Genomic DNA, 23,885 nt, shown 5'->3' with positions numbered 1-23,885 from the left:
CGGCCGGTGTAATGTGGGCCCACATTACACCCCTACCTGGATCCAAACGGTCACGAAATTTGAAAATTTTCCATCTCCGCCGTCCGCGTAACATTTGTCCATCGTCCGATACAGTATCACTATACAGAGAACCAAATATTTCAAACGGAGACCTCCCTCGTCCGCTCTCCTCGCTCGCTCGCTCGCTCGCTCGATCGCTCACTGCCAAATTTTCTGACTTGCGCAGAGATCCGCTCCCTCTCCTCCACACTTGTACGGTTGTACCCCCACAAAGCCCTCCGGGGCCTCCAAACTTTCCAGCCACAGCGATATCCCCCGGCTCTCGGATCGTTCCTGAAATTTCAAAACCCTAACTTCTCACTGCAGTCGCCCTTTTACTCCGCCTCTGATTTCTCTGTCCTCCTCCACTCGTCCGTCCCCTCTAGAGTCTAGATCGCGTCGCGTCGCTTATTCAAGCCTTAGGGTTTTATCGGCTGCTTCCTTACTGATAAATCAGTCTGTTTCTGCGACGGGCGGTCTCATTCATTCATGGAGCCAGTGAGAAGCCGTGTTAGGTTCCAAGAGGCCGCGGAGGAGTCGGAGCCGGAGAACTTCGCCAGCGAAAAAGAGGCAGGTGCTGCTACTAGTTCCGCTCCTGCTGCAGCTGCTTCTGCTGCTGCTGCCGGGATCGTCCCCCTGAGGTTCGAGCTGCAGGAAGATCCTTCCTTCTGGAAGGATAACAATATCCAGGTACTTTTTTTAGCCTTAGCACACTGGTGGCTCTTTTTTTGGCACCTTTCTCTCTCTCCCCAACACCACACACTGCACCACACCAACACCCCCCTCACCCCACCCCTCTCGTCTTTCTGATTTACTTGTTGCTTGGTTTGAATAGTTGTCTTCTGCTAACATGAGCACGCATTTGGCTGTGAAACGCCGTCCTTAAATTTTGTGGAGATTCCATGATTACGTAGATTTTGCCAATGGTTAGCGCAAGAGTAACAGGAACGAAGTGAAGCAACTCAGTTGGTTAGGATCCTTTCTTTGGGGGTTTAGAAAACTAATACCTCATGGAGTTTTCGGACTTCGGTTATCATTAGCCTCTGTTTAGACCTTAAAACTAGCCACTCGTTAAAGAAGTAATATCGGAATAGAAATGCAAGCTGAAAGGTAGGGTTAGTCATGCATCCAACTTTTACTGACGGTGACAGATGCCTTCGTCTAAAAGCTACGGTTGGCAGCTGAGTGACAAAAGTCAGTTTATTTATGTTCAAATTGCAATTTCTTCTAGTTTATGTCCGCTAGTGCTGACTATACGGGCGCCTTTTTTTCTTCTGCAATGGCTCTGTCTCTGCTTGCGATAATTGTGATCATACTTTCTTGCCGAGAAGGTTGTCATTCGGATACGACCTCTCAGCAGTTCTGAGGTTACACTCCAGGGACACAACCGATGTGTCAGACAGGAGAACTGTCAAACTCTTACTTGGATTGGACATCCAGAGTCACGATTTACCTTTGATCTTGTTGCTGATGAGCATGTCAGCCAGGTACTATTTTCCTTTCTTTAAATTTGAGCAGAATTAGATCCTTTTATGGCATTATTTTGACCACAGAATAATGCTCCCGGTTCCTCATCAGGAAAAGCTGTTCAAAGTGGCTGGTGTGCCAATGGTAGAAAACTGTGTGGCAGGTTACAATAGCTGTATGTTTGCATATGGTCAGGTGAGCTCCAGCTGATTCCTGCTTCTGCTTAACTCTATATGGAAGTTCAGTGCCCATATGCTGTGAATTTTTTTCACCTTGAAACTATGCATGCGGAACAATTAATGCCTTTTCTTTTTCAGTTATGTTATTATTATTATTATTATTATTATTATTACTATTTTTGATCTTTTCCCAATATTGTCTCAGCTAGGCTGTTGCTGATGTAAGAGAATGTGTTAGTTCCGAACTACCAGAGTACCAAGACAATTGATGTCTTACTTTTCTTTTTGTTCATTTTCTCTTTCAGACTGGTAGTGGAAAGACACATACAATGTTAGGTGATATTGAAGGTGGAACGCGTAGGCATAGTGTTAACTGTGGGATGACACCTCGAGTATTTGAATACCTTTTCTCAAGAATTCAGAGGGTAATTTAACTTGTACCTTCTGCTTAATTTCACATATCATATGCACAGAATATTCATGTTAAACATTGACTCTTTGCTTATTGATTAGCAGGAAAGAGAGGCTCGAAGAGATGAAAAGTTGCGATTTACTTGTAAATGTTCATTTCTAGAAATATACAATGAGCAAATTTTAGATCTACTGGATCCAACTTCTGTTAATTTGCAGGTAAATTATCAGAATTCTACAGATTCTTTATTTCTTATGACATGGAAGTCTGCAAATAACCAAAATGTGATCTTTGTTCATGATATTCAATGAAATTTTAAGCATTTTTATCATTGTTCATTAGCTTGTTGTTCATGTCTGCATCTAAAATTGGTTTACTAGCTTAAGATGTGCATTAGTATTGATGATTGCATTTTAACATTTCTTTTACTTTGAAGCATGCAATGTTGAAAAGAATATTAATTTCTTGCAGATAAGAGAAGATGCAAGGAAAGGTGTGTATGTGGAGAATCTCACAGAATATGAGGTTTCAAGTGCTCGAGATGTTATGCAACAACTGATCCAGGTATGATTGCAAAGCATTATTTGACTCAATGAAGAAGCCAATAGTTAGCTGAGCAATTTTTATAATCAATGAATGTGAGATCATGAAACTGCTGCTTCTTTGATTAGAATCTATAGTTATGGCTAAGTGTTACTTAAAAGAATTGTGTGTTTGTGTTGTATCATGCATTACGAACTACATGTGATATCTAGTAGAGTTGATTTTCGCCATTTTCGCCATTGAGATAATTTGATGTACATACCAAGTATCTTTTTTTCAGGGAGCAGCAAATAGAAAGGTGGCCGCAACAAATATGAATAGAGCAAGTAGCCGTTCTCATAGTGTCTTTACTTGCGTCATTGAGAGTAAGGTATGTCTTTTTGTTGTTTTTTTGTGTGCCGTTGCTGAAATGAACCACCAATTATGCTTCTTTTTTTTTTCTCCGTTCGAGAAGTATCGTGATAGATAAATAAAATTATCTATATGCTAAGATGAAATATCTCTAGTCATCTATATTTATGAGATATCTTTAAGTTACTTTAACTATGAATACTGGGTGTTTGTGCTTTTACAGTGGGAATTACAAGGAATTTCCCATCATAGGTTTGCGCGGATTAATCTCGTAGACCTTGCAGGTTCAGAGAGGTAAACTTTACGAACCTTTTCGTGTTGCTCATCACAAATATGTCGATATGACTTTGTGATTCATTCCATATGACTTTTGATGTGACATTTGCATCTCTATTTGTTAGCAATTATATTGTTTGACAATCTATTCATTATCAGGCAGAAGAGCTCAGGTGCTGAAGGGGAACGCCTTAAGGAAGCAACCAACATCAACAAGTCACTTTCAACATTAGGGTTTGTTCCTTTTCTTTTCCATGTCTCCTAGATCATAAATTTCCTTTACACATTTTCATATTTGCTTCAACAATATCAATTCTCACCTTTCTCCTTTGAATTTTACAGACTTGTGATCATGAATCTTGTCGGTGTTTCCAATAAGAAGTCATTCCATGTACCTTATCGAGATTCAAAACTGACCTTTCTTCTTCAGGTACTATAGACAGGGAAAAGAACCTTTATCCCATTTGCAGCTAGACATTCAGAGAATATTCAGAATGTCTGTGGTCCATCACATGTAGACTTAATTACTTATTGGTCTGACTTACCAACTAAGTTAAGAAGAGTAAATCACAAATGCAATTGACTAATTTCTGAGCAGGTAGTCAGATCTATATTCTAGATTTTATACCCTTATAAAATAGTCGCATTTACTTTCTTCTTGTTTGTCAAGGGCATGTTTGGTTTGAGGTCAAATTCTAAGGTCCCATCGAGGTATAAGTAGGAAGAACGTTAATTTTGTGTTTGGTACAGAGTATAAGATTAACTATAATTAGGAACAACTGAACAAGGTTAATATTCTCCAACCAAATAGTACTAATCGAATTTATACATTTTGTTCTCAAATTCTTTCCTATCTGGATGTTTTACTGTTGATTTTGATGCGCCTGTTGTGTTGTTGTCTCTTAGTGTTCTTTATCTTCTTTTTCTTTCAGGACTCACTAGGAGGGAACTCAAAAACTATTATTATTGCAAATATTAGCCCATCTAATTGGTAAATGTCATAATTTACTGCTGCTTGTTTATCACTTGCAGTTCTTAGCATGCCTATTTTCTGGCCCTTTCCATGTTATGTGTTAATTGATTATCATGGTTGCTTCTAGTTGTGCATTGGAGACACTAAGCACATTGAAATTTGCGCAACGTGCTAAGTTCATTAGGAACAATGTGAGTAACAAGCATTATTTTGATCTGCTCGCTGTTCCCACAAACATATGCTGACTGTTGTTTTTCTCATTAGGCCATAGTAAATGAGGATGCTTCTGGTGATATTCTTAGCATGCGTCTACAGATTCAGCAGTTAAAGGTACTCCATATCTTTCTAGGTAGCTGATAAATGCTTCATATCTCCTTTTATTTGGCGTGAATAATGTAGCATGATATATTGATCACTATTGGTGCAATACTATAAATAACCTTGCAATTTCTCTGAGGCTATCTGTAGGATTTTATAACAGAAATAACGAAAAATATCAATTGATCTATCCTCTTGGATTAGGTACATTATTTCTCTTTGTCACTAGGCTGTATTTAAGGCAACTTGTTTATTGATGTGTGTCCATCAAGTTTGCGAACTCTGTCTATGTCAATCCTGCGTTTTGTGATTCTTGCATTCCATTCTTTTAGTTCTCACAAGTCACAGCCCTGGAATTCATGCAGAAAGAGGTGAATCGCTTACAAGGATTAGTCAATGGCAGCTCTGAGAAATTGGAAAATGATAGCTTTAGTGGAGCTCCTTCTGAATCACCTGCATCTTTCAAATGTGATGGGAGTCGGGGATCATTTAGTCCACTAACATTTGATAAAAGGTTATCACAGGTATGAATTTCTTTCTCTTGCTTGCTTTGCACTTCCGTGTTGAGCTATCTAATTCTTTTCTATGGTTTTATCTAGAGGAAAGAGTATGAAGCTGCACTGGTTGCATCTTTTAAAAGGGAGCAAGATAAAGAAGCCACATTGAAGGCAATGGCTGCTGGGAAGCAGGCCGCAGAGCAGCTGGTTAGCAGATATCTCATTCATTTTATGGATTTTAGTAGTGTTACCGAAATACTCAATACCATGCTTATCTATGCTGCTAGGCAATGGGATGTGGTAACTTCATAATTAATTATATTTTATAGCTGATCCTGAGATTTATAAACGGTACCAATCTGTTTACAATGACAATCACCAAGTAGTAATCTAAATAGCGTTTAATACGTTTGTTCTCATGGCATGTCTAGAGCACATTGCAGATGGTATTTTTTCTGTTTTTCTACTAGCAGAAGAGTGCAAAATATCATAGGGACTTATTAGATTTTAATTGCTTTCTAGGCTAAAGCAAATGTTTCTCATGGTTTGTCAGTTTTGCACATCAATGTCATATGATGCTCTGTTGTTCTCTAGGCTGCTCAAAGAACAGAAGAGATAAAAAGTTTAAAAATGAGACTCCGGTTCCGTGAAGAAGGAATTAGAAGGTTGCAGTCGGTTGCTTCAGGGAAATTATCAGCTGAAGCACACCTTTTGCAAGAGAAGGAGGAGCTTCTGAAGGAAATAGAACTTCTCCGTAACCAGGTTGATCGTAATCCAGAAGTTACTAGATTTGCTCTGGAAAATTTGCAGTTAAAAGAAGAGCTTAGAAGGTTCGTATAATTGATTTATTATGCATTATTGCCACTCTTTTAGTTACTCAATGTCCTTGTAACTTGTTTCTACTTTCTCAATAGTTCACTTTATGACCTCTTTCATAAAATTGTACTTTGTCATTGGCAAGGTAAAAAGATGAGAAAATATGCCATTTTCTGTACCATTGTCAATAATGTACGTTTGAACTTTCAGATTGCAGGGATTTGTTGAGGAAGGTGAGAGAGAAAGGATGAACGAACAGATAACTGTTTTGCAAGACAAGGTGTAAAACGATGCGCATTACTTTCTTTATTTCATTGCTTTTTACAACTTTCTACCTTCTTCTTATCAAGCATGTGTTATTTGCAGTTATTAGAAGCATTGGACTGGAAACTTATGCATGAGAAGGATCAAGATGTCGTTCAGGTTTGCATATCATCTGCAAACAAAATCATCATTTAATAGTTATATTACTCTTTCTATTAGTGCAGTGTGACTTTGTGTGCCTTCAAAAGAAGGTTAAACTTCTAGGCCTCTTAACCTGTTAAGCTCGTCTGCCTCTCTTACATGTCTTTTCAGGCCTTTTCCTGGTGGACACAAATAATTTACTCTTTATGAGTAATCTATTGTCCTATTCATTGTTCTGTAAATAAATTCCATAATCATGCAGGATCTCTCCTTATCTTGGGAATCTTCTGGAAATGAAGAAAATGAGTTTCTTCGTTTGCAGGTTCTTACCGCAACATCATTGCGTCAATTTATGTCTTCTGAAGTGTGTCCCTATTGATGTTTTTCTAACTAGCTTATCCTATCATTTTTATTTTATATATGACCATCTTATGTAGGCGATTCAAAACCAAAGGGAAATTGAAGCACTTCGGAAGAATTTAAATTTCTGCCTCGAAGCGAAAGAAAAGCTGGAAAGGTACAAATTGGTTATCCTATTTTCAGATTTAGAGATTTGAACAAATTGATAATTCTGTTTGTTGTATTTGACCTTTTATTTAAACCCTGATATCTACGTTTTTGTTGCTGAAATGGCGAAATTGAAGGCGGGTGGATGAGCTAGTAGAGCAGTTGGAAGTGAATATAAACTCTCATCCTATGAATGAAGATACACAGGTGATGCAACTACCTGCCCCAAAAGATTCAGATATACATGATTTACCAGATGCTCAGATGGAACTTAAGACAATGGTTGATGCAATTGCCTCTGCGAGTCAAAGAGAAGCAGAAGCTCATGAAACTGCCATCTCCTTGGCCAAGGAGAATGAGGATTTGCGATCGCAGCTTAAGGTTCTTATTGAGGATAACAAGAGATTGGTTGATCTCTACGAGAATGCTGTTGCAGGTGGTGCCACCATTCATCCTGGAAGTCTTTGTCAATCTGAGATTGGTGAAGAACAAGATAACAGCCTGTCCTGTTATACCGAACATAAAAATTCCAGCCACGACAACTTTTCATGTACTAAAGATGCCGAGAACCTGGAGCTCCAACTCCAAGAGATGCATGAAGAGAATGAGAAACTAATGGGTTTGTATGAGAAAGCCATGCAGGAAAGGGATGAGTTCAAAAGAATGGTTCATGAACTTAACACATGCCACAATAAAGAAGAAATGCTGTTTCCCGAGAAGCAAATGGAACTGGATGAAAAAGGATGTTCCGTGAAGAAAAGCGAGAAGAACATTGAGGTACATGCTGCATACACAGAATTGTCGAGAGAAGTGTTGCATCTGGTCAGAACAAAATTGAAGCAGGTGCAGCATAAGGTTGTTGCTACAGAAGAGGCTGTCCAATATTTTGAATTGCTTGAGAGTGCAACCAAAGTGATAGATGGGCTTTCAGCTGATGTTCATGTCATGCAGCAAGATGTTCAACTAAAACAACAATTTGTCATGGATCTGAAGCTTGTTTTGTTGCAGATGCAAGAAAGGAAAACTATTGCTGATAATAAGTATTTGGCTCTAAAATCTGCACTCAATAGTTTCTCTTTGAAAGCTCATCAATGGGAAGAAAGAGAAGCCCAAGCTAGGGCAGGGGTTGATTCATACATTCGATCTCTGGAGCAAAAGAAAGAAGAACTAAGATATCTTCAAGCGTGCAAGAATGAACTCTTTACTGCTTGCGCAGCGGCCCTGCAATCTGAATCTGATCTGAGAAATAAAGTTGATGGATTGAAGCAGAAACTGCGTGATGCAGAAGCTCGAAAGAAGGAGAATGAAAGGGTTCTATTTGCAATCGATAATGTTGCAGCACCCAAATCATCCTCCCTGAACTTTGTGAAAGCTTCTGAGCTTCTCAAGTCCGAGGAAGAGCGCACAAAACTATTAACTGAGATGAAGCAGTCACGTGAACAGCTTGTTACGGTACGGAAGGAGACTGCAGGTTTAATGTCAAAATCGGAAGCACTGGATGCCCAGATTGGAAGCCTTGAAGCAGGAATAAAGTCCTCTTCCATATCACTGCAGGAGGCTGAGCTGGAGTACCAGCAGGTTGTCCGGGAGATGAAGATGTTCTCAGAGATGATCGAGGATGGTAGGGCTGAATTTGGAAGCTTGTTTATCGACTTTCAAGACTGCATATTCCAAGTGGACTTGAAAGAGGAAGAGATCAGAATGTGCGAGGAGTATGTGCAGCAGGGGATGAGAAGCTTGGACGAGCTACATGCCAAACTAAATTTGGCAATGCGAAGGTTGAATCAGCTTTGTTTTGCATGAGGAGATGAAATCTAGCGTACATTTTGTCTAACTATATGTTCTTGATTTGTGGTCTGTACATAATCTGTGAATCGAGCAGATTTGATTTCATCACAGTTGGCGGTAGATGGATGGCAAAATCCCCTTTAGTTGGGAGCTTGCTGAAGCAAAATCCGCTTAATTTCTTGTTGGTAAATTGAACGCCATTCTTCTCAAGAATGATATCCTTTCATCAATTCCATGAGCATTTATAATCCACGGCGGTCATGTCACTATGTCTGATCTCATGCACTTGATCTCTTTAACAAGTGATATGAACACTGTATATTGTGTTACTACAATTTAAATCATAGAGGGAAGGCTCCACTCTTTTTTTCCTTTTTTTTTTTTTTTATATAAAAGAATGGTATGCCTGGAGGCGGATTTTCATTGATTTTCATTGAATTCAAAGATTCATTACAGGAACAGAATTAGGAGGAAGCAGGGAATTTAGCCTATTAAGACCTCTTCTCCCGGATATCAAAATTCTGCCTTGATAGCCATGATTGGGTGCCAAGGGATTACAGTGGTGCATTGAATCATCTCGAAGCTCCTCCACCGACAAAAACCCTGACTATTGGTCTCATATAGTCCAAAATCGAGATTCTTGGGGAAAGAAGGCTTGCTGTTCCGTGATTGCTTCAGTACTCTGCTTCTAAACAACTGAATTGCTTTCTAATAACCAATCTTAGGGAAAGCTTCGTAGCCTACTTTGGATCCTCCTACAGATCTCTTTCTGGATCTCTTTTTATTTTGTCTTTGAAAGAGTGAATGCAAATATTTTTAATATTTCATTACTTAAGAAAGAATATGCTGTTGTTTCTTAAAAGTAATCTATCTCCCACGTACGTGTCACGTTTGCGGGATTAGTTAGTTAGTTAGTTTATAATAACAATTATTATTATTAACTTCCTAAATCTTCTCTCGAGTCTGGAGCGCAATCACCACCGGACAGCAAATTGGCTGGCTATCAAGTCCGTCCATCATCTGTCAAGTGTTGGAAACCGTCTCGACGCATTTCTGGTACTGCGCAGAAAAATCTCTAGCCGTTTAAAGGCTCGTACGGTCGGAAATCGTACATGCGGCGAGGTTGAGATTTGGGATTGTTGTTATAGGCGGGTTTAAAAAATAAAATAAAAAACCATTTTGGGGTTGTTCCCCTCCCTTCCCCCTCCGTTCGAGTCCGTGCCGTTCTCCGTACCTCTCATTTCTTATTTTCTCCCCTTTCGTACCAACATACACCACCATCTTCGAGTCTCTCTCTCTCTCTCCTCTCTCTCTCTCTCTCTCTCATCTCCTCTCTTGCCAAATCTGTCTAGATTGGAATAAGAGGGAAATCAATCAATTAAGCGGAGCATGCATGTTTGAGGGCTCATTTCTCTACATTATTATTCTTCCACCACCTCTCGTGAGTTTGCCGCAATGTATGTGATTTCCATTTTTCGTTTTTGTGCGCGCGTACGTATGCATATCTATTTGGCTGCAGCCGATGGGATCTCATCCGCCCAATCGATTCCCTTTGCTTGAATAAATGAATGGACCTCGATTGATTATTGTAGTTTGAAATTGGGGATGGATATTCGGTTTTAATATCATATCTATGCTTCGGCTACCAACCAGCCAACCAACCTCTCCTCTGATTGCATTGCGAATCCTTATCGTCCTAAATTTATTCCCCGGTGAATCCTCTCCGATTCCGATTCCGATTCCCTCAAGCGGAGTGGCGGGTGGGGGAGGGGAGAATATTGCAGTCCAGATTCATTTTTGTGGAGGAGGAATAAGATGCATGAATTCGATAACTGCTTCTCTTTAGCGTAATTCTACTTTTAACTTAACTTTGAAATGATTATCCTTTTGCTGCTGGCAATTTCAGCATGTATTGAGAATCTTGAAGGATCAGCCTAATGTTGCAGACATACATTTTTCTCACTCCACATCTTTTGCCTTATCTTGTTGGCTGTTGATGTATTGCTTGCATTGCACTGTTTACTCGGTGCTGTAGCGCTTGGGCTGACGAGCTAGTCTGCGATTATTTGTCAAGTGCATGCCCTTCTGTTGTTCTTATCCTTTCATTATTCGTAGCTAACAAAGGTAAATCTGGCTGAGCATTGTTTCCTGACGATATCCACTGCTTATGCTATTGATGCCGTTTAGTTCGTAATATTGGAGACTCTGTTTGTGATATTTCAATCACTTGTGAAAATTCGTCTTTGTAAGTATACCTTTCTACAGACGTATAGAACTATATGGCACCCAGCAAAATCTCTGTAATGATCTCAAAGCCAGTGATGCTAGTTTTGCTTGTTTATCCGTACCGTTTTGACAGTCTTTAGTCAGGAATGTGGGTGGAAAATCACCAAAGGTTGATTGGCAAACGAACAAGTTAATGCTCTGCTGATGGACCACCACATCAAATTTCGAGAGTATCCAGTAGATCACATCCCTATTGTTTACCACATCCAACAAGATGATGATGATGCCAATGTTTCTGGTGTAATTTTTTCCCCTCCTAATTAATAACTAGTACCTGCATGAAGGACAAGCATTCAAGCCTAAGTTAAGATAATGAAATTCTCTTTCCCATTTGTTTCCCGTGTTTGATGTTGTATACATGATAGTGATAAAGCCGTAGTCTACTTTGTTCTTTATTTTATTTGCTGCATTCTTCATCTAGAATGGCACTAATTACTCTCTATCTGTGGCAGACTTTGTTCTTAAGATGCATCTGAAGTTGGAGAGCCAAGTGATTTAGCATGGTACACACGAGTATATTTGTACAGCATGGAAAAGTAAATCAGTTATAGATGCTGGCATATTGTGTGATAAAGATTTTGTTCAACTTGACATGACACTGATGTGCATCAAATTCCAGACGTCAAGATAATAGGGTTTACTATTTGATCTGCTCCACTTGTATACATGAAGTAAAATGAGTAGGACGACTTTGTATGGATGCATATTGCAACATGACTTATCTTAAGCTAGGAAAAAAACACTAGTATACAGGATAGTCTTCAGCTGCTCAGTCTAGAAGTATGGAAGAATTACCTTCGGTATCTGAGGATTCTAACTGCAAACCTACCAGTTCAAATGAACAGCCCGGCTCCCAATCTAAAATTGGCAAAAAGCCTATTGTGCTTAAAAGCGGTGACATCGATGGACTACTGGAGTGTCTGGTGTGCAGTAACTCTATGTTTCCACCTATACAGCAGGTCTGTCTGTATGCCATTATGCTGAAATGACTCAAGTTCTCCTCTAATGATGAGTTTTATTTGTGTCAATGTTGTGCCAATAATGAACATAAAAAATGAAATACATAACCTTGATAGCTGGTTTACCTTGCATGTGCGCATTTATAAGATTGTCCTGACTTGAATTTTCCAAAGTGGCTTAAAATTGCCCATAACAAGTCAAGTTTTCAGCTTCAATCTTGAAACTGGTAAAAAGAGTTTGCTAATAAGCACATCCAACCTTCCAGTTGGACTCGATGGGTTGTTTGAATAACCATAAGAAACAACCAAAATCTATCAAAGTGTTAGCCACAGTTACGATGTTAAATTTCTATGCAGTGGTTTCCTCACATCTTCAAACGTTCTCATACTCTGACTTTGAGTAGAACCTGCACACAAACTTCTTAATCTTATCGACTTCTGTTCATTGGAAGCATGCATGTTGTTGCACATGCACAGTGCTGTCTTCCTTGTTCAGAGTTGTTTCTCTAAAGGTTAATTTATTTAGATTTAATCGTTAAGAATGCTTTACACATGCGTTGCTCCTATAGCAAGGTGACAGTGAGCAAAAGAATGCATTTGCTGATATGTCATTCCCTTCGTTTCAGCTAGCTGCTTGCATGACTAAATCAGCTTCACATTTTATCAACCATCAGTTATATCCATTCATATGTACTTTAAACAGGAAGTTATTCTGTGGCAATCCAGTGTCATGGTAGGTGCTTTTATATTGAGAAGGTCTAAAACTCTTTTGTTTCTTTTCTTGTGCAGTGTCCGAGTGGGCATACTCTCTGTAATTCCTGCAGAAACAAAGTTAACAATAAATGCCCAATATGCAGAAAGGAAATAGGCAACATAAGATGCTTGGCACTGGAGAAGTTTGCCGTTGTTCTTCATTTGCCCTGTACTTACCATCATTATGGCTGCAGTGAAATGTTCCCTTACTACAACAAGCTGCAGCATGAAGCACAGTGCATCTTCAAGCCATATTTATGTCCACATCCAGGATCAAACTGTCCCTTCAGTGGGGACATCCCTGCTCTTCTCTCTCATCTTCAGGAGACCCACAAGGTTGACCTTCAAGCAGGATGTACCTTCAACCATCGTTATGTTAAACAGGACCCTTGTTCAGTTGATAACCTGGCATGGACTTTAACTGTAAGCTCTGATTTCTATACTTGTGCCTATTTTCGAAATCTGATCTCTGCATTTATAATCGCCATAAATGTTAGAGGGTGGAAGTTTTAGCTTTGAAAGAATCAAGGGCTAGTTCTTCGTTAGTTTTCTTATATTAGTTTCTTGGACCTTCTCTCAGTAGTCTAACAAGCTGTTTATGTGGTTCGCTGGTGGCTTCGTAGCTATTTAACTGCTTTGGCTATTACTTCTGTCTACATTTCGAGGCATTCCTGCTTGGGCGTGAACCAATGTATATGGCTTTTGTTCGCTTTATTGGTGAGGAATCAGAAGCGAGGAAGTTCAGTTATTGCTTAGAGGTTGGTGGGAACGGGAGGAAGTTAACATGGCAGGGTGTTCCCCGCAGCATCCGGACCCACCACAGAGCAGTTCGGGATAGCCACGATGGGCTTGTACTGCAGAGGAGCCTGGCCCTCTACTTTTCCGGTGGTGACAGAAAGGAGCTGAAGCTCAGGGTCTCAGGCAGAATCTGGAGAGAGATCGGAGCGATAAAAAGAATCAATTAGTAGCGTTTTGTTTCATTAGGTGCTTGTATTCTGTTTCTCCATTTCTTTCAGACTGACTATTTGACCTCTGTGGCAGTCAGTTGCTGCGTCAGATAGATAGGGCCATGTATAAATTTGCTTTATTTTACTGCCAAATAGGGCACGATGGAATGCAAAATAGCATTTTAAGGAATTGTTTTGTGAAACACTGAAAGTGCGAGCTTTGGCTTACCTGCTTCATTTGATCTCAAGTCCATTGCTTCCAATGATCTTTCTATCCGTTGCTTGCCATAGTTGATCCTCTCAGTTAACTTGAGAATAGAAGGCTCCATCTTGTTTTGTTGGGAACCTTTGTGGAGGAGGAAACCATCAAGCTCTTTCAAGTTCTAACAAGAACGCAATGATGGTATTAATCTAATCTGATGGACGTCTGCCTGTTTCAGTTGATCTTATATATATCTGCTTGTTTCAGAGTCTGATTCAAATGGATATTACACATGCCGTCAGGGTGGCAATGATACTAATCTAACCTGATAGATTTTTGCTTTTGTCGAAGTCAGATTCAAATGGATGCAACAAACACTGTCAGGGCTTCCGTCCCTTTTTATGGTAATATAAGATGTGGACAATGCCAGAAGAATATATAACTGGCTAAAATGTTGAAGCATTGATGACCAACAAGAAGGGGCAAAATAAAAAAGTACATGTGGCTAGCTTTTCTCTTCTGCTCGTCATTCATTTCTTTCCTCAGTTGAACCTCAGCGTACTAGTTCGTGCCACTGATTGCAAACTGATTTCATTAATTTGGATGTTCTTAGAATATTCCTTTTGCTCTGAAATAAACAAATTTCAGGCGGTGACCAGCATCAAGAAGTTTCTTATAAAAAAAAAAAAAAAAAAACGAAGTTATGGTTGCTTGTGATAATACATTTTTTGAAAAAAATGTAGCAAGCTATGCGCTTCATTCATTAAGTAGGAAAAATATATTGTGAGAGGAATGGTTGCTTGTGATAACAAAAGTAGCTTGTGATAATGTCACTAAGAAAAATATATTGTGAGAGGAATGTTTTAATACACCATAAATATTAAAATATAATTCTTAATTAGGAAAAGATATAGTTGAGATTTATAGGTTATCGATTTGGATTAGTTAACATGACAATATTGGTAAAGAATTAGTAGTATATACCAAATTTGTTAGTGTCCTGTGAATTTGTTAGTATTTCTTATTTAGTTTTGTTAGTTACTAAATTATATCATATCCAATTTGCTCAGTATCCAACTCAAAAAAATATTAAATTTAAATTTAATTTTTGAATTTGGTATTGAAATGTAAAATTTTAATTTTGAAATCTAAATTAAACTTTTAAAATTTTAATCTAAATTGTACTTTTAATCTTAAAGCCAAATTTTAATTTCTGATTTAGTTTGAAATTTGGAATTTGAATTGAAAGCTTTATTTTAAATTTGAGCCTTATATTTAAAAAAATGGAATTTGATTCGTAATTAAGTTTTATATGTTGTTTCCAAATTAAATTTATAATTTGGATGTAATTTAAATTTCGATTATTATTGTAGATATTTGAGAAGTTTATACTACTTTTAATTGTATAAAACTGGTATTGTCGACCAAAATATTCTGCAAAAACTAAAATATCCTCTAGATATGTATATGGTGATTGGTTAGTACTTTACCTCTAGAGTCTTGTTATATTTCCATCACTTATTTAGAAAAATAAATGATCCGGATTTATATAACTTACTGAAGTATTGCTTTTTGAAATGAAGTTCGTCCAAGTTCTTAGAATATTTTTTTTCTCTGAAAAAAACAAATTTCGGGCGGTGTCCAGCATTAAGAAGTTTCTCGAAACATATGAAGTTACGGTTGCTTCTGCTAAACTTTGCGAGATTGAATGCCTAGATGCCGTGCCTTTTTTAAAATTTTATTTTTTTTATGGATCTGTCAATAATAAAAAACGCAACAAATGTAGTAGACTGCTGGTGTTCAATTTAAGATTAGGAGAGATGACCCATGCAAATGACATATATCTAATTACTATGTAGAAAGATAGCACCAATGACTTGGTGTGATTAATAGCATATTAATATTAACCTAGTTCTATATATATTTGTATATATATTGGGGGGTGGGGGTGGGGGTGGTATGGCCAGTAGAACGTTCGCGTCATCCGACGTGTCTGTGGCGTCCGACACATTATTCACGCGCTCAGTCAAATTGCGGATAATATTCCAGCAACGTCCGACTGCGAACGAGGCCTGATGTTACTCTTTCCTCTAATTAATTGGCAATAGGATTCACATTTCACACGCAGCGGGAACCACGTCGGACAGGGGCCTGAGCGTCCACAAAACAGGAGAACCCGGCGTCTCTTTCCTATACATATGCTGACTGCTCGGCAACCTGAGGGCGTCGCATAGGGACGGACTCACTCCAGCATATGCTTCCCTAATCCCTTCTTCGCAGGACCCATACACCATGGCAGGGTGGGGTCTGTGCTGACTCGGCTTCCGCTATCCATCCATCAGTGTCGGCATCTGCAAGACGGAACTTCAAGTAGTAGTGCCGCAGCAGCGGCTCTTGCCTTCCTTCCTTCCTTCCTTCCTTCCTCCCTCCCTTGATAATATTCTTAATTACCTGTTTCTCTTCTTCTATTCTGGGGGGCGCGTGTGGGGCCGTCGGGGGCTTGACAGCGACAGATATTTAGGATAGAGCAGAAGGTACGTAGGTTTGCTCGGTTCCGTCCGTCTCATCCTCCGCGCGGTTTTTGGTTTCTCCCTCCCCCGGTTGAGAAAAGTAGGTAGTTCTTATACAGCGGCAGGGCAGGGCAGGCGCCATAGCAGCAGCAGCATCATCACCATAAGCAAGCTGTCCGTTTCTACTAATCAGGCGAACCCGGAGCCGAAGGGGCGATTGCGCGAGCGATCCGGATGGGTGAGACCCATCCATCCACTCTCCTCCTAATAATAGCACACGCCAACTACTCCAATCTCCGATCCTAGGGGGATCCATCCCGTCCTCCGCAGGAGGGGGTGAGTCTCGTAAGTATCTTTACTATTTTAGGCCAATCAGGGATTTTTCATCCTTTTCGGTCGGCTGCTTATAACCCGTCGTCCGTCGTCCGTCGTCCTTCGGGTCGCCGGGAGTTAGGCGCGCGTCCCGTCCCTAATCGGCTAGGCTGGGCTGAGGTGGGCGTTGGAGGGGAGCCTTAATTTAATTACGATGGAGGCCTTCCTCTGACCTCTGCTCCTTCCCGGGTCCCCGCGCGGCGCCGGGCTCCGATCGAGATCCTTATCGTTGGGTTAGCTAGTAATTAATTGATTGGTTCGTCTCGCTGTCGGCCTCCTCCTCTTTCCGCGGAAGAGCAACCAGCAAGAGAAGGCTGGGTGGGGTGCACCGGCCATGAGGTGGTCCGAAAAACAGAATTGATGCGAGCTCGTGCAGAGTCGATAATGGGCGGCGATCAGGGGAAGACAGCAACGGCGCAGAGGAAGCTTCTTCTCCGTGGTCCGACGGCACTCGCCCAACGGCAGCCGGATGCCGCCTCTGCCTCAAAGCCACTGGGCCGGCGGCGGATAGCGGAGATGGCTGGGGAGACGGCAGCGGAGTGTGCGGCCATCTGGTGCTGCTGTCCCTGCGGCCTCCTCAACCTCGTCGTCCTCGCCCTCGTCAAACTTCCCGCCGGGCTCGTCATCCGCGCTCTGCGCCGCCAAAGGCGAGTGATGAGGAAGCACAGCAGAGGAGGAGCCGCTGCCCTGAGGCTGCTGGGAGGGCCCAAAGGCAAAGGCAAAGGCAGAGGCAGAGGCTCAACTGGCGAAGGCGAAGGCAAAGTCGAAGGCTCAATTGGCGACGACGAGGTGGCGGTCGGCGATCTTCGCATCCACGCGTCCGCCGGGTCCCTCCTCCTCGCCTACGCCTCCGACGCCCTGCCGGCCAAATCGCTGTCGCCGGAGGAGGTATCCCAGTTGGAGAAGGAGATGTGGGCCCAGTTCTACAGTGCTGGCTTCTGGCGGAGCCTTTCCCAAAGGGAGTACTAGTATTTTCACTCCGTGCTCCTTGTCGCCGTCTCATCCGTCTTCTCCTCCTCCTGTGTTCCTTCCCCCCACGGCTGTAAACAAGCGAGAGAAAAAAAAAGAAAAAAAAGAAAAACCGGCCGGAGAACGTGGGACCCGCCGTACGGTCAGTAGGAGCGTCCACCTTAATTTGATTGCAAGCGGATCGAGCGCTCGAGGCTGGGCCCACTGCGTTTGGATATATTAATTAACAAAATAAATTAAAAAACAAAAAAAAAGAAAAGAAAACGAAAGCGAGTAAAGGTTTCAACCTCACAGTTTTCTGCCTTTGCAATTGTGCAACGCTATTCTGTTGCTATTTCCATACATACCAGCATTTGTGTGCTTGTCGATCGACGTGTTCCTTCTCCACTTGGAAGGAACCTGCGGGGTCTCATCCAGTTTACCATATTTGTTTGATGCCTGCCAGCCACCGTTCATTTACGTGTTAGGCACTTTTTCTGCGAGGACTCGACATTCAAGGATGGAGGACTATACTATTATCTTCTTGCACTCATAACCTTTTTTCTTTTTTTCTTTTTTTTTTTTTACACTCATAATTTTTCAAAATTTGCTCAACAATAACCTTTCAAAATTTGCTCAATAATATTTTTCAGCAACAGACATTAAGCTTTCGTTTGGAATTGTGATAAGATTGTATTATTTACGTGTTAGGCACTTTTTCTGCGAGAACTCAACGTTAAATGATGGAGGGCTATATTATTATCTTCTTGCACTCATAACTTTTTTTCTTTTTTCTTTTTTTTTTGACACTCATAACCTTTCAAAATTTGCTCAACAATAACCTTTCAAAATTTGCTCAACAATATTTTTCAACAGCAAACATTAAGGTTTCATTTGGAATTGCGGGGAGATTGTATTACGTTCGGTGAGAAACGAAGATAGAAAAATATTCTGTTTATTTTCGTACGTAATATTGCGTTCCGTATATTGCGATTAATCGATTACGATATATTTTTTGTAATTTTTTGTGATCCCATCGAAGAAAGCAGAAGTATATCCCTATATATTTTTTTTAAACTCCATTCTATCTAATAGCGTTAGATCCACCTCAATACTAAACTAAGCGTAAAATTGTGAATCAGAGATATTGCTTTTGAAACTATAAATTAAATAATTTACTAGTTAGCTAAAAAGTTATGTTACTTTTTTGTAATTAATTAATATAATTTTTCATTATCTTATACAATATCCATAACTACAAAATTTATTAATTTATTAAATTATTATTAATTAATATTTCGATATTAATTAATTATATAAATATTTTTATTGTAAATTATAGTTACTCTTATTTCTGCTATACTAATCTAACCATTCAAATAATATTTTTTTTACCCAAATTAAGAACAACTAGTTTTCATCCAAATGCAAACTTAATTTTGTTTTTGCTTATTTCCCAAATTGTACCTTTACCCAATGCCTACTTGTTCCTAAACCAAATGATAGATCAGTATAATGAGGAATCTATTTTAGTGTAGTTTTTCAACTTGAATAAAATCATAGGTGGAATATGCTCAAAAAGTAATGCTAACTCTACACTCCTAATCTAGGTATACATTGTACACTCCTAATCTAGGTATGCATCTTACATCCCGCTCATTCAAGAATTGTTATTTTCTACTTGTCTGATGAGTTTTTTTTTTAATATTAATACTAAACACCCAGAAAATTTTGTAAATCCTAGGGCGCACGGGGTATAAAATTTCTACCTATATGGAAGCGTACAGGTAACATTTTCCTCCGCGGAATGAGATAATTATAAAGAAGAAATATGCTGCAGTCATTGTTTGAAACATCTCCTATTTCCATGAGATTCACTCCAACAACCTGCTATTTATTTCCTTGACACAAATTCCGCAAAATGCCTAACCCCTGATCAAGAGATTAATCGCATCCGGAAGTTGAATCATGAAGTCTCGCCGTAGATCATCATACAAATTAGTATTCCGCATGCCAGCATGCTTGTCCCCTTTAAACTAGCACAAGCAGGTATATATGATCATGAGAAATATAAATTATGATCAGTAAACGGCAATAAATGGCATGAGCACTGATCCTATCCAAAGCTTCCCATCCTTCTCTTCGACTTCGCTAACTGCCCTAACAACCTTCCCCTGCCGGTCTTCCAGAATTTCAAGCAACTCCCCCTCTGGGCCGTACTTGATAATCACTCCATGAAGTTTGCCTCCTATCTGCATCAAGTAGTGATACTTGACTGGGATAGGGAGCTTAAGCAGGAACTTTCTCAACTGGGTGTAGCGACTCAGAACATGTGCATACACCGAACGACGGCAGTGGACTGCCACCCAGAATTCACCCTTCTCGTTAGTTCTCACATTATCTGGAAACCCAGGTAGGGTAGCGAAAACCTCCCATGTTCCTGCCTTTTCTCCCTTCAACCAGTATCGGCTCAACCTACATATATACATATATGTTTATCCAGAAGTAACACGGAGCCATGCATTGGTTTAACTAATAAAGGTTGAGATTTATGCCAACCAACCTGCCACGAGATCCTTCACAAAACAAAAAGAATGACCCATCTTTGCTCATGGATACACCATTAGGAAACTGAAGGCCCCGAAGAAGGACTGTTGTTTCTTTTGTAATTTGACTGTATTTCAAAAGCCTTCCCGAAGGTTCCCCAGAGAAAATTAGTTGCAAGAAATTCCTGCAAAATTTAATAATCGCATAAAGGGATACAACTGAATAAGCCTGCCCACTGATTTCCCGAGTGTCCTCATAAGTTGAGGCCTCATTTGACATCGTTGCCTTAAAAAAAAAAAGAAAAGAATTTCTACATAAAGTAGGCAGCTAACACTAGAACACAGAAACATTTCCAAATTAAACTGTACTGTTATTCAATTATACGAAGACTGAATCATACTTGCGTATGTGTAATCTGTATGGCTTTAGATGAAGAAGTTGGGAACAATTTGTTACGGATTTTATAACTTACACGATTCTCCTTCAAATTTCTAACAAAAATAGGATCACATCAAAAGTTGCAGGTAAAGGATACAGCCCTATAAATGATATGATGTATTGTCAATTGGGCGCTAAAACATATAAGTTTATCTCCCAGAGCATTCTAAGTTCTCTAAAATTATACCCAACTGTCGAATGAACATTTCATCTCGAAACATAACAAGAATATACATATATGTTGTGTAGACAACTAACTCGTTCCGTGCGTGTGTGTGTGTTTGTGTGTGTATATATAAACAAATTCATGGATGCACATGAAATTTGTTAGTTCTACAAATATCAATAGAACAACTCATTGAAAGGAGGCCTGTAAAGACAGTTTGGCCTACTACTTACAAGGAGGAGAATCAAAAGTGAAGCTCCTATGCAGAAGGAAAAACATGGCCATCCACCTAATGTGATCTTGATATGGCAAACTGCCAATAGGCTCGATAAACTTAGCCATAAGTAAGGCTTTAATAGTTGTTCCTCATATGCTTTTGATAATAATTGAAAAGTAGATAGAAAATACAAAAAAGAAAGTATTAACACCAGCATGCAAACAAGATATCGTAGAAAAGCTTTTGTGATCAATTAAAGGTATTGAAGATTTAGTTTGGAAAAAGGCAAAAGGCAATAATATGCACAATCTTTGTATGAAATCTATGCAATGACCTTGATTAGTGAGTATGCCCGGAAAAGAAAATGCAATTTCAGGTTCTTAACAACTGTAAAAGCCATCGAAGGTACTCGTATATTCAAGTTAGATTGATGTGGCAGCCCGGAGGATGAACCAAAACAGCTTTCTTTCTCATGGGAGGAAAAAAAAAAAAAAAAAATGCAGACAAACTGGAAATCCTCGGAAACATTGATATTGAAGAGCATGGAAAGAGATTTAGGGAGCACAAAAGCTAGGATGTGATTGTAAGGATTAATGGGATTTACCTTCTCTGGTAATTGGTGCTACTATCCGTAAAATAGATGTTCCCTTCCTCATCTAAATCCAAGTCATTAGTGAAGTTCAAAGGGACCCCTTCTGCCTGTGTGGTCAGCTGTGTAGCCAGGCCACCTTGTGGACCGACCTTCAGCAACCCGAAGTAGGCATCAGCAATGTATAAATCACCAGTCTTCTTGTCGAACCGTAGACCCAGTGGCCGCCCGCAGATATGCTCATTTTTCAAATAACTCAAAGGGGATGGCTTTGGGCCGCACAGCTCCTCCGTTCTATACAATATTGATAACATATATACACGATTAATTAAGAGACAACGAGACAACGGGGTGAGGTGATCAGTCATGCTAGAAATAATACATATATTTAAAAAATAATAATTATACAGTAGGCGCTTCGTGCTTCTTCTTCGTGAGTTACCATCGGTGGGTATTAATGAATTAACGAACTTGATGAATCAATTAAAAAACAGGTACCGGTAGGAGGAGGAATTCCTACCTGTTGGGGGAGGTGTATGCGAAGTCGGACCAGCGGGCGCCGTCCCAGAAGAGGACGCGTCCGTCGGCGACGCCGGTGTAAGGGCCGCGGCCAAGCGGGTCGAAGGCGATGCTCTCGGGGCCCTGCACCTGGTTCAGGAAGCGGATCTCCGCTCTCCGCAGCCGATCCTCGGCGTCCCTGGCGGCCGGCAGCTCCGACCAAGGGGGAAGCTCTACGGGATGGCTCTCGAAGCCCGGGAAGTCGGCTACGGCGCTCAGCCGTAGGGGGTCCATCGCGCAGTACACCGCGGCCAAACCCACAACCAACGCTGCCAGCAGACCAGCTGCCCGCACCGCCATGTCCCCTGCCAAGTGCCTGCCTTCTTTCCTGCTCCTGCTGCTCCTCTTGCTAGGCCAGCTGCCTCCCCCACTCTACCTACCCTAGCTAGAAGGCAGTTCCCCAACGACCAAACACTCTCCGCCTCTCTCCTCTCCTCTCCTCCTCGTCCTAATTTTATGGCGGCGATCAATTTTCTATTCTATAATCCGGTCTCTCCATACACCAGGGCTCTGGAACAATAATGATAATTAATAATGATAGGCCGGCACGTCGGAGAGAGAGAAAGGAGCGTTGCTACGGAAGGTGTAGGTGGAGGAGATGGGGACCGTCGACCGTGGGACGGTGGGAGGTAGTTGACTAGTTGGTGTAGGACAGTAGGAGGTAGGGGTGAAATTTATTTCAGTTCGGTTTAATCCGGTCGGTAGAAACAGTTGGGCCTTTTTTAGATGGGCTTTTCGGCCTAAATTTTCTAATTGATTTGTTCGATGTGTCTCGAAACTTCGGGGAGACTTTTTTTTTTTTTTTTTTTTTAACACAATTTGCATAAAAATACACTTATTTAGAACTTTTGTAAAAGTCGACCACCTTTTTCGTTTTTGCGATTCAGTCCGCTTTTTCAGCAAACTGAACCAAAATAATCCTTATACATTTTTCTCTCTTCTCATTTTTTTCTCCGTTCTTTTTTCATTCTCTTCCCAGTAAGCGGGCCCTCGCCCGACACCTCCGCACCTTCCCGTTTACCCTGCAGCCGGATCGCGACTTTTTTTTCTTTTCTCTCCGATTCTCCTCACCGTTTCCGACCGATGCCGACGTCTCTCTTGCCCTTCCCGTCCTCTCGATCCTGCTCTCTCTCTTCCTTCTCTGTGCCCTCCGACGACGACGCCATCTTCGCTGACGGCCGATAAATATTGCCGCGCTCTGTACCCTCACCTGCACACCCCTGCCGCTTCCTCGCCTCGACCCCTGCGAGCGGCCGCGTCGCGACTCTTTTTTTTTGCCTCTCACATTCTACCTTCACCGTTTCCGACGATGACGACGTCCTCTTCTCGCCTTCCGCGCCTTCTGTCCTTTCTCTTCCTTCCTTCTCTGCCGCTCCGCGACGACGATCTTCGCTGACGCCGAATTATGCCGGCGCATCCTTTCCCTCGCCTGCACACCCCTGCACCTTCCTCGCCTCCGACCCTACCGAGGCCATGTCGCGACTCTTTTTTTTTCTCTCTTCGACTCTCCTCCACTGTTTCCGACGACGACACCTCTTTTGCCCTCTTCCGCCATTCTCGTCCTCTCCCTCTCCCTCCTTCTCTGCCGCCTCCGACGACGATGCATCTCGGTGCCGGCCCCGACATCGTGAAGGTCACTGCGGCGCTGCAGCCTCGGAGCGGGGGGTTCTTAGTGGCATCATCGCAGGCGTCGTGGAGAGAGGTGACAAAAAAAAATTATAAAAGAAGCAAGAAAAAAAAATAAAGATAAAAAAGTATAGAAAAAGAAGGATGAAAATGAAATTGTATCGTTAATTGCAAAAAAAAATTATAAGTTGCACTA

The 23,885-nt window shown here is 40.9% G+C and overlaps 4 protein-coding genes across 9 annotated transcripts; 3 read left to right on the top strand and 1 right to left on the bottom strand.

The window, feature by feature from the left end:
* Nucleotides 1-136: 136 nt before the first annotated feature.
* LOC109705720 (kinesin-like protein KIN-12G) lies at nucleotides 137-8,942 on the top strand. Its single transcript, XM_020226481.1, has 21 exons — nucleotides 137-729; nucleotides 1,371-1,526; nucleotides 1,618-1,701; nucleotides 1,991-2,110; nucleotides 2,202-2,315; nucleotides 2,569-2,661; nucleotides 2,921-3,010; nucleotides 3,215-3,285; nucleotides 3,427-3,501; nucleotides 3,610-3,697; nucleotides 4,200-4,258; nucleotides 4,368-4,431; nucleotides 4,505-4,570; nucleotides 4,924-5,082; nucleotides 5,158-5,262; nucleotides 5,650-5,885; nucleotides 6,082-6,151; nucleotides 6,238-6,294; nucleotides 6,539-6,598; nucleotides 6,714-6,793; nucleotides 6,921-8,942. The coding sequence occupies exons 1-21, from the start codon at nucleotides 529-531 to the stop codon at nucleotides 8,584-8,586; spliced, it is 3,714 nt and encodes a 1,237-aa protein (XP_020082070.1). The 5' UTR covers nucleotides 137-528; the 3' UTR covers nucleotides 8,587-8,942.
* Nucleotides 8,943-9,665: 723 nt separating this feature from the next.
* On the top strand, nucleotides 9,666-13,764 carry LOC109705721 (E3 ubiquitin-protein ligase SINAT2-like). Of its 6 annotated transcripts, none has more exons than XM_020226488.1 (4): nucleotides 9,666-10,012; nucleotides 11,310-11,816; nucleotides 12,606-12,992; nucleotides 13,193-13,764. In XM_020226488.1, the coding sequence occupies exons 2-4, from the start codon at nucleotides 11,640-11,642 to the stop codon at nucleotides 13,532-13,534; spliced, it is 906 nt and encodes a 301-aa protein (XP_020082077.1). In that variant the 5' UTR covers nucleotides 9,666-10,012; nucleotides 11,310-11,639; the 3' UTR covers nucleotides 13,535-13,764. The 6 variants fall into 6 exon arrangements, with proteins under 6 accessions (XP_020082077.1, XP_020082076.1, XP_020082075.1 ...); XM_020226487.1 differs by having other exon boundaries at nucleotides 9,666-10,028; XM_020226486.1 differs by having other exon boundaries at nucleotides 9,666-10,418.
* A 1,808-nt stretch (nucleotides 13,765-15,572) lies between these two features.
* On the top strand, nucleotides 15,573-18,219 carry LOC109705706. The gene has a single exon (XM_020226456.1). The coding sequence runs from the start codon at nucleotides 16,961-16,963 to the stop codon at nucleotides 17,567-17,569; it is 609 nt and encodes a 202-aa protein (XP_020082045.1). The 5' UTR covers nucleotides 15,573-16,960; the 3' UTR covers nucleotides 17,570-18,219.
* Nucleotides 18,220-19,336: 1,117 nt separating this feature from the next.
* Nucleotides 19,337-22,712, bottom strand: LOC109705722 (protein STRICTOSIDINE SYNTHASE-LIKE 3-like). Its single transcript, XM_020226489.1, has 4 exons — nucleotides 22,026-22,712; nucleotides 21,521-21,799; nucleotides 20,112-20,279; nucleotides 19,337-20,023 (listed from the first exon to the last, which is right to left on the bottom strand). The coding sequence occupies exons 1-4, from the start codon at nucleotides 22,361-22,363 to the stop codon at nucleotides 19,630-19,632; spliced, it is 1,179 nt and encodes a 392-aa protein (XP_020082078.1). The 5' UTR covers nucleotides 22,364-22,712; the 3' UTR covers nucleotides 19,337-19,629.
* Between the last annotated feature and the right edge of the window lie 1,173 nt (nucleotides 22,713-23,885).

The sequence above is a fragment of the Ananas comosus genome, unplaced genomic scaffold (genome assembly GCF_001540865.1).
Source record: "Ananas comosus cultivar F153 unplaced genomic scaffold, ASM154086v1, whole genome shotgun sequence".
Classification (NCBI taxonomy): Eukaryota; Viridiplantae; Streptophyta; class Magnoliopsida; order Poales; family Bromeliaceae; genus Ananas; species Ananas comosus.
The sequence above is the reverse complement of the archived record's forward strand: the minus strand, read 5'-3'. Positions and strand labels throughout refer to the sequence as shown.